This window comes from Alexandromys fortis, unplaced genomic scaffold (genome assembly GCF_014885135.2).
Source record: "Alexandromys fortis isolate MF-2015 unplaced genomic scaffold, M_Fortis_MF-2015_v1.1 scaffold_76, whole genome shotgun sequence".
NCBI lineage: Eukaryota > Metazoa > Chordata > Mammalia > Rodentia > Cricetidae > Alexandromys > Alexandromys fortis.
The window spans coordinates 8844948-8858541 of NW_026067997.1; the positions used below are offsets into that span (position 1 = coordinate 8844948).

Below are 13594 nucleotides of genomic sequence, written 5' to 3' on the forward strand. Positions count from 1 at the left end.
CATCTCTCCAGCCCCTCTTTTTCTTTCTTTTTTTTTTTAAAGATCTAATTTATTGTGTATACAATATTCTGCCTACATGCATGCCTGCAGACCAAAAGAAGGCACCAGATCTCATTACAGATGGTTGTAAGCCACCATGTGGTTGCTGGGAATTGAACTCAGGACCTTTAGACAAGCAGGCGGTGCTCTTAACCACTGAGCCATCTCTTCACCCGAAAGGGAACACTCTTAGTGATCTTAAAAGCCTCCCAGTGGACTCCACTGCTTCAAGGTCCACAGTGCAGCCTGACATCACCAGTCTTAGGGACTGGCATAACTAAACTTAGGGCGGATCCGCGGGGACCCCCATCCGAACCATAGGGTTTCCTTTATGCTTTATGTTGCTGGAATGGGGCTTGGGCATTCTCTAGCTCTGCCCTCTGCCACACACTCAGTTTGTCTTGTAAGCTTGGGCAGGCTCCACTCCAAGGCTACTGCTGTTCTTGTGGTCATCCCATGGCTGGCGTTTCCAAACTGCTGGGGTCTCTGCTGCAACTGGGCTGTACTTTTACCTCACCTAGGCGCTCTTGTGTTGCTGAACCTCAGCTTCCCTGAGTAATGCCTTCAGTCCCTCTCCTTTGACTGCTACCAAGGCTGTGTCTTCACCAGCGTTCTCCTCTGGCCTCTCACAGTGCCAAACCTTAACTGCTCCGTGACCCCTTCATGCCTTTAAAACAAGTACCACCCAGGGGATGCTTACAGTACCAAATTTGGCTGCCAACATGAGGTACAACAATGGCCGCCTCTGGAACACAGCTTCCCTGTGCTTTATGGAAACATTTCCCTGAAGATTTCACCTCAGTGATGCTGGTCTCTTCCTCTTTTCTTTTTTGTTTTGTTTTGGTTTTTTGAGACAGGGTTTCTCTGTAGCTTTGGAGCCTGTCCTGGAAATAGCTCTTGTAGACAGACCAGGCTGGCCTCAAACTCACAGAGATCCGCCTGCCTCTGCCTCCCGAGTGCTGGAATTAAAGGTGTGCACCACCACCGCCTGGCACTGGTCTCTTCTTAATTACCGCTAATTTCTCAGTTTCAGCTGACCAGCACTGATGATCCCAGTAAAACAAAGGTTTTACTTTAGTGCCTCTGGTCTCTTGCTAATCACTCTGATTCTTCATCCCCAGCTGCCAGAACCTACAGATTCTTTACATAAATTCCCTGAATCTTTGCTTTGCTTCCCTCTGAAACTTCACCAGCCAGGTCTGCTCTAAACATTCTTATCTTCAGAGCTCCAGTAGAACAGCTGACTGAGCTCTGAAATAAATGACTTTTCTAGGCCAAAGACACAATCCTAACCAATACAATATGGTCAGGTCTGTCATACAATACCCATTATCCAGGTAACAACTTGTTAGGCTTACTATTGCTGTGATGAAATACCATGACCGAAGCAACTTGGGGAGAAAAGGGCTTATTTGGCTTACACTTCTCCATCATTGTTTACCAATGAAGGAAGTCAGGACAGGACTCATGCAGGGCAGGAACCGGGAGGCAGGAGCTGATGCAGAGGCCTTCAAATAGGCCAACCATATTCAAAGGTTTTATTTTTAGCCTGGCATGGTGGTACATACCTGTAGTCCTAACCCTTGAGGAAGTGGAGGCAGGAGGATCAAGAGTTCAAGGTTATCCTCAGCAATATTGTGAATTTGAGGCCAGGGCTGCAGGATACCCTGTCACAAAAACAAACAAAGCCCCTAAAAGCAAAGAGCAGCTGCCAAGCCTTGTTTTATCGCCTCAAAGCAACAAAGCATGTGCAGTAGCTGGTGGTGTGGGTAGCGTGCCAGAGAGCTTGTCAATCATTGACACTCATGGAGGCATAGCACTGACGTAACACAAGCAGCTACATTGGCTGGATAGATCTTGACAGAAGAAATAAATACTGCCACCTGCGTTTTCCCAACCGCACATCCATCCCCCAGAACTTTAGGGTCAGTAGAGCTTAAGTGTGGTTAGAATGCTAAGGCCCTGACAGTAGTGAGAACCAAGAGGCACTAGAAACCGGTAAGCCTGGGAGATGGAATCTCAGCTTCTGGATTCTGTAGTTTGGAAGCAATTGAAAGGGGGAAAAGAAACAGCTTGGTGGTTGTATAGCATTCATGAGGCCCCAGGTTCAATCCTGAGCATCAGCCACAAAGGGAAACGAGAAAGTGTGAGAAAGGGGGCAAAAGCTCCAGATCTTTTAAATAGTGGATTTGAATAGCCAGGCTGATAACTTAGAAAGCCTAGCCCTTCCTTTGTTCATTTCTGTTCTTGCTGTTTACAGAGCAAAGTAAAACTGTTTCTGGTACTTTCTATTGCTGCATTGGGCTTTGTTTTCATGCTCGTGGCAGGAACATTACATGCAATTTAAAATCTGATGCAACGTGAAATAATTACATTAGAAACATAATGAGTGTTCTAGTAAACCTCCTGTTGATTCTATGTGGCTTTAAGATCAACACAGAGAGAGTTAAAAGAGTACTTAATAAGCGCCTTCCTTTGAACGGCGGGGGTTTAGACAGGTCTCACTGTGTAGCCCACCCAGCACGGACCAAAGAGTCTCCTGCTTCAACCTCTTGAATGCTGGGGCGACAGGCATTTATCACTCAAAAACCAGGAAGCATGTTAGTTTAAATATTGTAGTTTTACTTGGGAGGCAGAGGCAGGCGGATCTCTGTGAGTTCGAGACCAGCCTGGTCTACAAGAGCTAGTTCCAGGACAGGCTCCAAAGTCACAGAGAAACAAAAACAAACAAACAAACAAACAAAAAAATACCAAAAACAATAAATAAATAAATATTGTAGGTTTTCAAACTTTGATAATCTATACGCAGTATCATAAAATTAATGTTGCGAAGAGCCTATCTCCTTTGGATAAGCAGTATCTTTGTCCTCACACCGCATTCCAGGGACTGGAAGAACCTGTAGAAAAGAATTGTGCTCGGTTTCCTAACAGCCTTTTGTAGAGTAAGTCTCTGGCACAGGCCAGATAAACACTTCTTGTTTGAACTTCCTAAAAGGAAGCATGAGATCCATTTTTCTTAGACGTTTAAGCACGGACTCCCTCCCCCAATCACAGCTTTAAAGCTACTTATGTGTTAGTGGGTTCTGAATTAGTGCCAGACTGAATGCAGGAAGCCACGCATCTGTGCTCAGCGGATGAGCTCCTCGGATGGGTGCCCTTTCGGGCGGGCGCAGGGAGGTGACAGAGGCAAAGTGTACTCATCGGTCTCTGAGCGTGGCCCGTGTTTCCACTAGGGTGCCTGAAGTGGCCCAGGAGCTTCCTCTGACCTCACCGGTGGATGACTTCAGGCAGCCTCGATACAGCAGCAGCGGGAACCTAGAGACACCTTCGAAAAGGGCTCCCACAAAGGGACGAGCAGGAAAACCGAAGAGAACGGATCCAGACCACTATGAGACGGACTACACGACAGGGGGCGAGTCCTGCGACGAGCTGGAGGAGGACTGGGTCAGGTATGGCCTTTCTCCTCTCCTAGAGCCACCTAAGCATTCTGGTTATCGTTGTGGCCGACCACCCAGGTTTAGGGTTGTTGCCTTTGAAACTGGGGTCATGTTGCCGTCTCATTTTTTGTCCCCAAGACCTGGAAACCCAGTTTTGGGGTTGCGTTTTTCTTTGATGCCCTTTTATAAAACAGAAGCAGAGGGGTCTATATGACTGTAAATCATATTCCTCTCATATATACGTCTCCCTGAATTGGCTCTTCTACCAGTAGACACTCAAGGAAGCCTTTCAAAGAAATAAAACTTGGGTTTAGGGAAATTGTGTTGGACTGATTATAAAATTTCCAAGCCACACAGGCTTGCTTTCAAGTTACACTTTCATGGTGAGTCCCTGAGTTTCTTTTAAAGTTTAATCCAAGGAACTCTTGTGACAGTTTCGTAAGCAGTTAAGGAAACAGTTTAGTGTTGCGCCAAAGTTGTTGTGTTAGTCTACCATCACCAAATACACAGGTGTTAGATGTACTATGTAGCTTTTTCCTCTTAGGTGTCTGACACTAGAACAGACGTAGATTTATTTTTTCTTGAAACAGGGTTTCTCTGTGTAGCCTTGAGTGTCCTAGAACTTAAACTGTAGACCAGGCTGGCCCGAACTCAGATATCCGCCTGCCTCTGCTGCCCGAGTGCTGGAAGTAAAGGCGTGTGCCACCACTGCCCCACTCATCAGAAATTTTTGCGCTATGAAAGGTGGTGGTTCATAAACCTTGCTTCTCAAGGTGTTAAGAGCATAGATAGCTTGACATCCTTTATTTATGATTCTCATACTTTGCATTCTGTGCTCACAGAATCTTTTTGACCGATTTATTTATCTATCTGTGAAGTATTTATTGGTCTAACTTGTATAATGGAACATCTAGCTAAAAACTCTGAGAAATCTCAAGTTTCTGATTCCTTTTAATTAAAAGATAAAATTTTTCTGTCTGTCAAATGAAGACATTTTACTGACTGTTAGAGCTAAAGTTTAAGCCCCATATTCCGTGAAGCTTCATCTTCCTGTGAAATAATTCCAAGTATTTTCCCAGTGGATGTTTCTATGTGTCAGCTTCCTATACAAGGACTAGCTAGCACATTTAGAGATACAGAATACGTCTTAGAGATTGCTTATTACATTTTTTTTTATCTGGGTGGGGCACTGTGTATGTGTGTGCATGTGTGTATGTGTGCGCATGTGTGTGTGTAGGTCAGAGGACAATTTGAGGGAGTCACAGTCACTCACTTCTCTCCTTACACTAAGCACTTCTACCCACAGAGCCATCTTTCTGGCTCCAGAATTCCAGCATTAATTCATCATATTTTCCTGACTTGCAAGATTATTTATGCAATGAACATGTTTTCATAGCTTTTTTTTCTGTTTGGTTTTGTTTTTTTAGTGCAGGAGATTGGACCTAGGATGTTACACACACTAAACACACACTTTAGTGCTGAGCTACGCCTCCAGCCTCTGTGAGTACATTTTTAATGCATACTTTTCTAATGACAGAACAAGATAAGCTGTTTCCACTTGGGAAAAATACAACCAAAAATAAACAAATAAGCTGGGCTGAAGAAGGTAGGTGGTGGCAGGAAAGAGTCACTCCCAACCAGCTCTTCTGCAGTGCTCGAGCATTTATGTTAAGACTTTAAACCTAAGTGTTCTATTACCCTGTATCATCCTTAGTGAGAATTAGCACATTTTTATTGACCGGGAACCTTAGATTTCATGACTTTCGCCTAAAAAGTATAATTATTCTTTTTGTGTGATAGTGGAGTTTGAACTCAGAACCTTGTGCATGGTGTAGGCAAATGGTCTGCTACTGAGCTGTATCTTCAGGTCTGAAGTCATTCTAGACGGTTTATCCAGAACGTTTAGCAAGGGAGCACAGCCCTGTGACCAAATGATGTTCTCCTTTGCAGGAGGACATCTCCTTGACAACCACTTAGCTACTTCAGACTAGGTGCCTGTGCAGCTGATGGGGTGACAGATGCGATAGGCCGCACACCCGTACAGTCTCTGAATAGTTCTTCATAGAATTTAATTGCATCCCCGCTCTGTTTCCTTGGACACGACAGAAAACAAGAGAACATGCTTCCGTACTCCTTACCAGTCAGTATGCTGCCTTTGAGGGAAGCCACCAGCTTTTTCTTTAGCCCTGAACCATCTCTCCAGACCCAACCACCCGTTTTTTGTGTGTGCAAAGGGTGCTCATGTAACCGTGTCCTCCTCTGCTTCTCAGGGAATATCCACCCATCACTTCAGATCAACAAAGACAGCTCTACAAGAGAGACTTTGATTCAGGGCTCCAGGAGTACAAGAGTCTACAAGCTGAGCTCGACGAGGTCAACAAGGAGCTCTCTCGTCTAGACAGAGAGCTGGATGACTACAGAGAAGAAAGCGAGGAGTACATGGTAAAGACCACGCCTCACTTCGTCTGTCCTTTTGGTTTTGTTTTTACAGGCAGGGTCTCACGTACCTCAGGCTCCCCTCACACTCACTGTGAAGCTGAGGACAACGTTGAGTCTTCCCTTCCCAAGACTGGGATTTCAGACATGTGCCCCATCTTGCCTAGCTTCAGAACACACACACACACACATGCACACATGATAAATAAATTGATTAAAAAGTTACAACGCAACAATCTAGATACATAAATATCCCTTTCTATTTAGAAAAACTGGCCACATTAATTTTTTTCTATTTATAAATACAGGTCATTGTTACTGTAAAAACCTCAATTCAAAATTGGGCCCATAAAAGTATATCCCTTACCTGGGGCTTTTAATCCCAGCACTTGGGGGGAAGGGGCAGGATCTCTGTGAGTTTAGCCCTTCTAGTCTGCATACTGAGTTCTATGCTAGCCAGAGCTATATGAGGGGTGGGCGTTCCCCCTTAAATTTCTACCTCATACTCCAGAAAAGCTTTGTTTCCAAGAGAATGCCAGGAGTGCAGGTAGGCAGCCACAGTCCGAACAGTTAAGAGCACTGGCTTGTCTTCCAGAGAACTGAGGTTCAATCTCCAGTACCTAGGAGATGCCCTCTTCTGGCCTACTTAACCACCAGACATAAGTGATGTGTGCAAACTTAACCTGCAGGCAAAGCACCTGTATGCAAAAAATTTAAATTAAAATTAAGCTGGGTGTGGTAATGTACACCTTTAATCCCATCGCTGAGGAGGCAGAGGCCGGTGGATCTCTGTGGTCTTCAAAGTGAGTTCAAGTACTGCCAGGGCTGTTACACAGAGAAACCCTGTCTTGAACTCCAAAAGAAAAAAAGAATAAAAGAGAAAGGCAAGAAAGCATCATTAAGCAGGCACTGGAAGCATTCACCAAACATTGACTGGGGAAATTCCTTAAGGCAGCCAGCTGGAGTTCCTGAAAGACTCCCAGGGCAGAGCTGCTGTCCTCTTGTCAGGCTCCAGCAGAACAAATAACAGCAGAGAGGTAACTTTGTCACACTAGGCCTTGCAGACATCCAGCAGAGACACTGGGAAGCCTCTTTAAAGCTGTTGTTCCTAACTGAGCTTTCTCTGCATGGATGAGCCGCCCAAGCTGAACTTCAGTTTCTGGGAGCCCCCACAGACACTGTTACAGCTGGGATAAACAATAGTCGCCTCTGTTGGAATGGTTCACTCTCTAGCTCTTCTCAAGGACACGTTGTTGTTGCTCTTGGGCTGTTTTGCTGTTCGCTTCCCTCATGGTCACACAGTCTGAGGCTGGCGAGTCCATTCCCTGATAAGGGGTTTTGGAGGACATGGCACAAACACGCTTGGTCTGAAGGGAACAGGCAGCCCTGCTTCCAGAGCCAGCTTCTCACCAAGCTCAAGCTGTATGTGACAGTTACCAATATAATGACCATTGTAGTGGCCCAGATTGTTCTGATTTGACCATGGGGATGTCTTTGGTTGCTCCCTATGTCTCTTTACCATCATCCTTTGGGTTCTCATCTTTATGAGACAAGGTCTCATATGTCGCTGTGTAGCTCAGGTGAGCTGAACTCCTCTTGCTTAGTACCCTATTAAAGGCATGTATCCTCACACCTGGCTTTTCTTTAAAGATTTATTTGTTTATTATGATACAGTGTTCTGTCTGCATGCATGCCTGCAGGCCAGAAGAGGGCACCAGTTCTCATTACAGATGGTTGTGAGCCACCCTGTGGCTGGGAATTGAACTCAGGACCTCTAGAAGAGCAGTTAGTGCACTTAACTCCTTAGCCATCTCTCCAGCCTCCTGGTCTTTTCTTTTGCAGATAGATAACGTGCTAGGCAAGCTCCCTGCTGGCTGGCACTGTTTCTTTCCTACTCCTTTACACAGAAATGGTTTGTGGTTATTGTTTCGTATCAACAAGGAATGTCTCCTTTTATTGACATGGGATCTGGTTCTGTAGCATAGGCTGACCTTGAACCCTGTATCCTCTTGCCTCCTACCTACTGGGATTTCAAGTTTGTGCCATCATGTTTGACTTCTTAGAACGTTTATGCATAAAAGTAGTTATACGGTTTTCAATTTTATGATTCTGTCATAATTTAGTGAAGGGTGTATAATGCTTTGAACATGTGTGTTCCTATGTAGTGACTACAAATACCAGAATATGAAACTGTTTTTCTAGAGAGCATGAATTTAAAACATTTCAATTGTCTGTCAGGATTTTACTGAGAACACTTCCACAGTAGTGTGCTGGGGGCCATTTGACTGTCTTGAGCTTTAGTAAATAAACCTCCCCCATCACCCCATATGCTGCTCGGAGCTTTGTTCTCATTGAGTTCTTCTTACAGTTCTCAGTTTTGAACTGGGTGTTGCTACTGTACCTTGATTTATATGTTGTCTTATAGCTTTTATCTGATATTTTGGTAAGTCTTTCTCAATTTATTCAACATTTACAAATCAGTTACTGTATATTTGATTTTTTTTTTTTTTTTTTTTTTTGGTTTTTCGAGACAGGTTTCTTTGTGGTTTTGGAGCCTGTCCTGGAACTAGCTCTTGTAGACCAGGCTGGTCTCGAACTCACAGAGATCCGCCTGCCTCTGCCTCCCAAGTGCTGGGATTAAAGGCGTGCGCCACCACTGCCCGGCTATATTTGATTATTTTGAAATGCTAAGATTAGAAAGATAAAATCCTATGTCCCTCTCGACAGAGAATTAAAATTCTCATCAGGAAAGTGCCATCTGAACGCCGTAGACAGCATGGCTGACACTGTGTTCACATTCTGTCTACAAAGGGTTGTCTGAGTAAATGTTCAGAGTGGGAATCAAGGCAGCCCAAGGCCTAGCCAGTTTAGGGAAGGTTTCACTGAGCTGTGATTGTTAAGAATTGTGTAAAGTGAGTGTGTGCGTTTTGCTTGCCCTTTTAGATACTTGGAAGGCCCACATTCTCAACAACTGAGCCGTCTGTCCAGTTCCAAAGAATACTATTCTTTTTCTATTTGTTTGTTTGGTTTTTTTAGACAGGATTTCTCTTTGTAACAGCCCTGACTGTCCTAGAACTCACTCTGTAGACCAGGCTGGCCTCGAACTCACAGAATCTGCCTGCCTCTGCCTTCTGAGTGCTGAAATTAAAGACGTGCACCACCACCACTAGGCAAGAATGCTAGAGAAAATGCTTCAAAAAACATTGTCTTTTTTTCTCATTCATAGGCTGCCGCTGATGAATATAACAGACTAAAGGAAGTTAAAGTAGTAAGTATCTAATTTTAAGATTCTTTTTTATTTAATGTTTATTATAATGATGACACCATTCATGTATATGTACACTGTTTATAGACAAAGTCCCTGCCATTTACATATGGGCATTATAACTGAGAAGTTGGAACATTAATTTTATTTGTTTGTAGCTACAGCTTATACTGATTTTCTTTCTTTTTTTAAAATTTATTTATTATGTATACAACATTCCTTCCATGTAACCTGCAGGGCAGAAGAGGGCACCAGATCTCATTACAGATAGTTGTGAGCCACCAGTGGTTGCTGGGAATTGAACTCAGGACCTTTGGAAGAGCAGTCAGGGCTCTTAACCTCTGAGCCATCTCTCCAGCCCCTTATACTGATTTTCTAAAAGCTTTTTTGAGACAAGGTTTCATTGGATATCTGGCTGGCCTTGAACTCACAGAGATCCACCTACCTCTGCCTCCCGAGTGCTGGGATTAAAGACATGCACCACCACTGACCGGCCTGCCTGCCTATTTTATTGTTAACAATTATTTGGTTCTGTAGTGAGTTGATATTCCCAGTGGAGACCTATTATTCAGATTTTTGCATTCATGCGATTCATTTTCTCCCTTCTAGTCTGCAGATTTTAAAAGTAAGAGGAATTACTGCAAGCAGCTGAAGAGTAAATTATCGCACATCAAGAGGATGGTTGGGGACTACGACAGACGGAAAACTTAGGCAGGTGCCTGCTGCTGGGGAGATGCGGCGCATCCGTCCGCCTAATGGCTCTGCAGTTCTCTGCGGAGGCAAAGTGACTTTGGACTCTAATCTGGGAAGTTAAAACTTCGTGATCATTACCAAGTTTCCGTAGCGTTAATACCATCAGTTTCATATCGTCAGTATTGAAACATTTTATAAATGGCTTTTGATAATCCACTGGGCTGAACACTCCAATTAGGAATTTCACACTTTACACATTGATTCTTGTATTAAGAATGAAATGTTGTTCAAGGTTGTAAATTCAAAGACAGGTGCTGGTGTGGACTGTGTTGTGAACTTTCACACATGCCAGACAATGATGTCTTAATACCCAAGCGTGTTCCTCCAGGTGGAGGCCATCTCCTTAATCATCTCAGCAGCCTACCAGGTGGCTTATTTATAATCACTTTTCAGGTGAGGAAGTTGGGTCCCTGCCGTGATGTCTCCACAGAGAGACTGCTTGCTTCCCAGAGGCGGTGTTGGCTAAGTCTGTTTTATGACTCACAGCATTTCCCCGCCGTTTGTAATTCCCTTCTGTGTACAGTACCTTCTGTTGGCCACCTTCCCTGCTGTGTTTTTCTTGTATTGACTTTAACATAAATGATTATGCATTATTTCGCCTTTACATTTTTCCTGATTCCTAAGATCATGTAACATTAACAAATGTGTGAAATTTAAAAATTGTAAATATATTATTTACTTTTGAAAGATCATTTTAAACCCAGGGTTAGAGTTTTGTGTATTTTTAAAATACTCTTTATACTTAATAGTTTACATGTTTTTTTTTGTTTTTTGTAACCCACTAGATCTTTTCACTGTATCAGAGTATCCAATTACATTTACAATTATGGCTTGAATTGTATTTCACAGGAACGTTCAAGTTTTGTACATATTTTGTAAGGTATTAAAGCCTGGTGTTCTGTAATGTGCTTGTTTGATGTCATTTGTGCTGTGGTGGTCAGCTGTGCAGAACTAGACTCAGGAGCTTCAGTTGTGTGAGCTGTCTTGGGTTCTGTGCCAGCTAGTGATTCCTAGTCCTTGGCCAGTGAAAAACACAAATCTGTCTGGATATGAAATAATGTTCATACAACAGCAGTGTCTGAAAATCCATGATGTTCTTTAAAAAATAAGATTCTTGTTAGTAGCATAAAATTAGTTGATAATACTGCATACACCAAATTGATTGTGTACATCGAACTCAGTTTGGTCTATTTTTTGTTTTTTTGAGAGAGGGTTTCCCTGTGTAACTTTGGCTGTCCTGGAACTCACTCTGTAGACCAGGCTGGCCTCAAACTCACAGAGATCCACCTGCCTCTGCCTCCCAAGTGCTGGGATTACAGGTGTACACCACACCTGCCAGGCATTTGGTCTATTTTTTCTGAAAATAGTTTACATATCTTCTAAACATTGAAATACATGTTTTTGTGACTACAATTTTGAATTGTTTTTCCAGGATAAACTTTTAAATAATGTTTTTTGTACAACCTTGGTTCATTTTTTGTAGTTGAAGAAAAATTTTATTTTCTATATGCTAAGCATAATACAAAGAACATTTTCACAGCTTTGGGATTGACAGTGAGTGGAAAGAGTTGCAGGGGCACCCTCCCTGGCCTTATGGTAACTAGCACTTTGTTCTTGGAAATCAGTATTTTTGTGTTGTTTTGTTGTGGACAGGATTTCATGAGGTAGCTCAAGGTGGCCCTAAACTAATGATTAGTTCAACTTGGCTCAAATTTTCAATCCTCCTGCTCCCACCTTCCTAGCGGTGGGATTACAGGTTCTACTCCATGCCCGGCTCATTTAGTTTATGAAGCCAACTTTCTGGTGTCCTCACAATGTTGCACGAATTCTAATTGGCCTTAATAATAAAAACCCAGAGCCAGATATCAGGGTAAATGCTGAAAGCTCAGAGCGACAAAGGAGCAAGCCACAGCCAACTCTTACCTTCTAACTCCTTAGTCAAGCAGAGGGTTGAGCTCCCATCTCCTCCTGACTGATACTTCTCTCTCCTCCAGACCTCTATGGTTAACTAGTGGCTAGCTCTGCCCTCTGATCTTCAGACAAGCTTTATTTCTTAGAGCACAAACAAAATATCGCCACATCACAAAGCAAACCTGTTTTGTTGAGTGAAGAAAATGAAGTGGCAGGAATTATAAAGCTGTGCCATAAAGTTATATGTTGGAATAAAAATAATTATTTTCCAATGTGATGCTACCACCACAGGCCTGAAGCCAGCCAGTACAAAGGTGTGACTGTTGGTGCTGATATTAACTCACTGGGTCTAACCTAGAGAAACCACTTAGGCAGTTTCCTAGCAAATAGTGGGGTTAAACTTCGGAGGTTTCTTATACTTGCTGACCCATGGTTCTCATACCCGCTCTCTGCTAATCAACTGTTCTGGAGGCGAGTTTGTGAAAACATAACCCTTCTTATAAAAGATCCTTGCGCAAAGTGATGCCTTATGTGTGTGATTTTATTTCAAAATTAAAAGTATATAGATGGTTTCCATTTGAAAAGCTGAAAAATTAATATAAACATACATGAACTCACCCTTTCCCCAAAGAAGAGATGATACTGTTTTGTTGCTTGTTTCTTTCTTTGTTTCTGACACAGCATTTCTTTATGTAACAACCCTGGCTATCCTAGAACTCACTCTATAGACCAGGCCTTGAAATCACAGAGATCCATCTACTTCTGTCTCCCGAGTGCTGAGATCAAAGGTGTGTGCCACCACCAGCTACCAATACTGTTTTGTTGTATGTGCTTTATATTTTTGAAATAAAGTCTAGTATTTATAGTAAATATTAGTCCAGTATTTGCAGTTAAAATTGTATAGACAGACATAAAGGATATCTCATTTAATTCTTGTAACAGTCCCTTGGCATATAACTGTTCCTTATTCTTATTTTATGGATAAGGAAATTAATAGTTTGATACATTAACTGACTTAGTCATATACTAGTGAATTTAGAACTGAGGGTGGACTCGATCCTGTGGAGTAGTGCATTCTATCAGGTCTTCCTTCCTGGATTCACAGGATAAGCGGTGCACTGTATACCATGGGGCTGCTCTGTGAATAAGCTGTCTTATTTTAGTTTGAATGCATTTGATACTTTAACACTAACAGGAAATGGTTCATCTGAATCTGCAGACTCTGTAAGGATCTGAATGGGTCAAGAATGGTCAGGGCGGAAGCCTGCTGTCATTGTGGACTGTGAGACTCTGGTGTATGGGAATTCTTCATACAACGACAAATCTCTGCCTCAGAATTTTCTTTTGTCTGAACTTTCTCAAAGTTTTATCTGGGGAAACTGGAATAGGATTTATACTTGATCTCCTGTCTGTTTTTACTGCCCTATACTAGCTTATCTGCAAGGATAAATTAACCAGGCAGAGTTTATCATCTATTGAGAAGTAAGGTCTCACTTTGTTCCTCAGGCTGGCCTTGAACTTGTGATCCTCCTTGTAGGATTGCAGGTGTGTGTTGCGGTGCTCAGTTCTCCTCCAGTATTTGATGTTAGCCTTTCTCTCTCTCTCTCTTTTTTTTAAAGATTTATTTATTTATTATGTATACAACATTCTGCCTCCATGTATGCCCACACTCCAGAGGAGGGCGCCAGACCCCATTACAGATGGTTGTGAGCCACCATGTGGTTGCTGGGAATTGAACTCAAGACCTTTGGAA

General features: G+C 42.8%; 1 protein-coding gene across 6 annotated transcripts in view; it reads left to right on the forward strand.

The window, feature by feature from the left end:
• Nucleotides 1–10834, forward strand: part of Ocln (occludin) — a 43880-nt gene extending 33046 nt beyond the window's left edge. For all 6 annotated transcript variants that reach the window (XM_050160362.1, XM_050160368.1, XM_050160364.1 and 3 more), the window contains 4 exons: nt 3273–3488; nt 5747–5918; nt 9139–9180; nt 9787–10834. In XM_050160362.1, the coding sequence (XP_050016319.1) occupies nt 3273–3488; nt 5747–5918; nt 9139–9180; nt 9787–9888 (532 nt within the window). In that variant the 3' untranslated portion in view covers nt 9889–10834. The remainder of the gene's footprint in view (nt 1–3272; nt 3489–5746; nt 5919–9138; nt 9181–9786) is intronic.
• Nucleotides 10835–13594: the final 2760 nt, after the last annotated feature.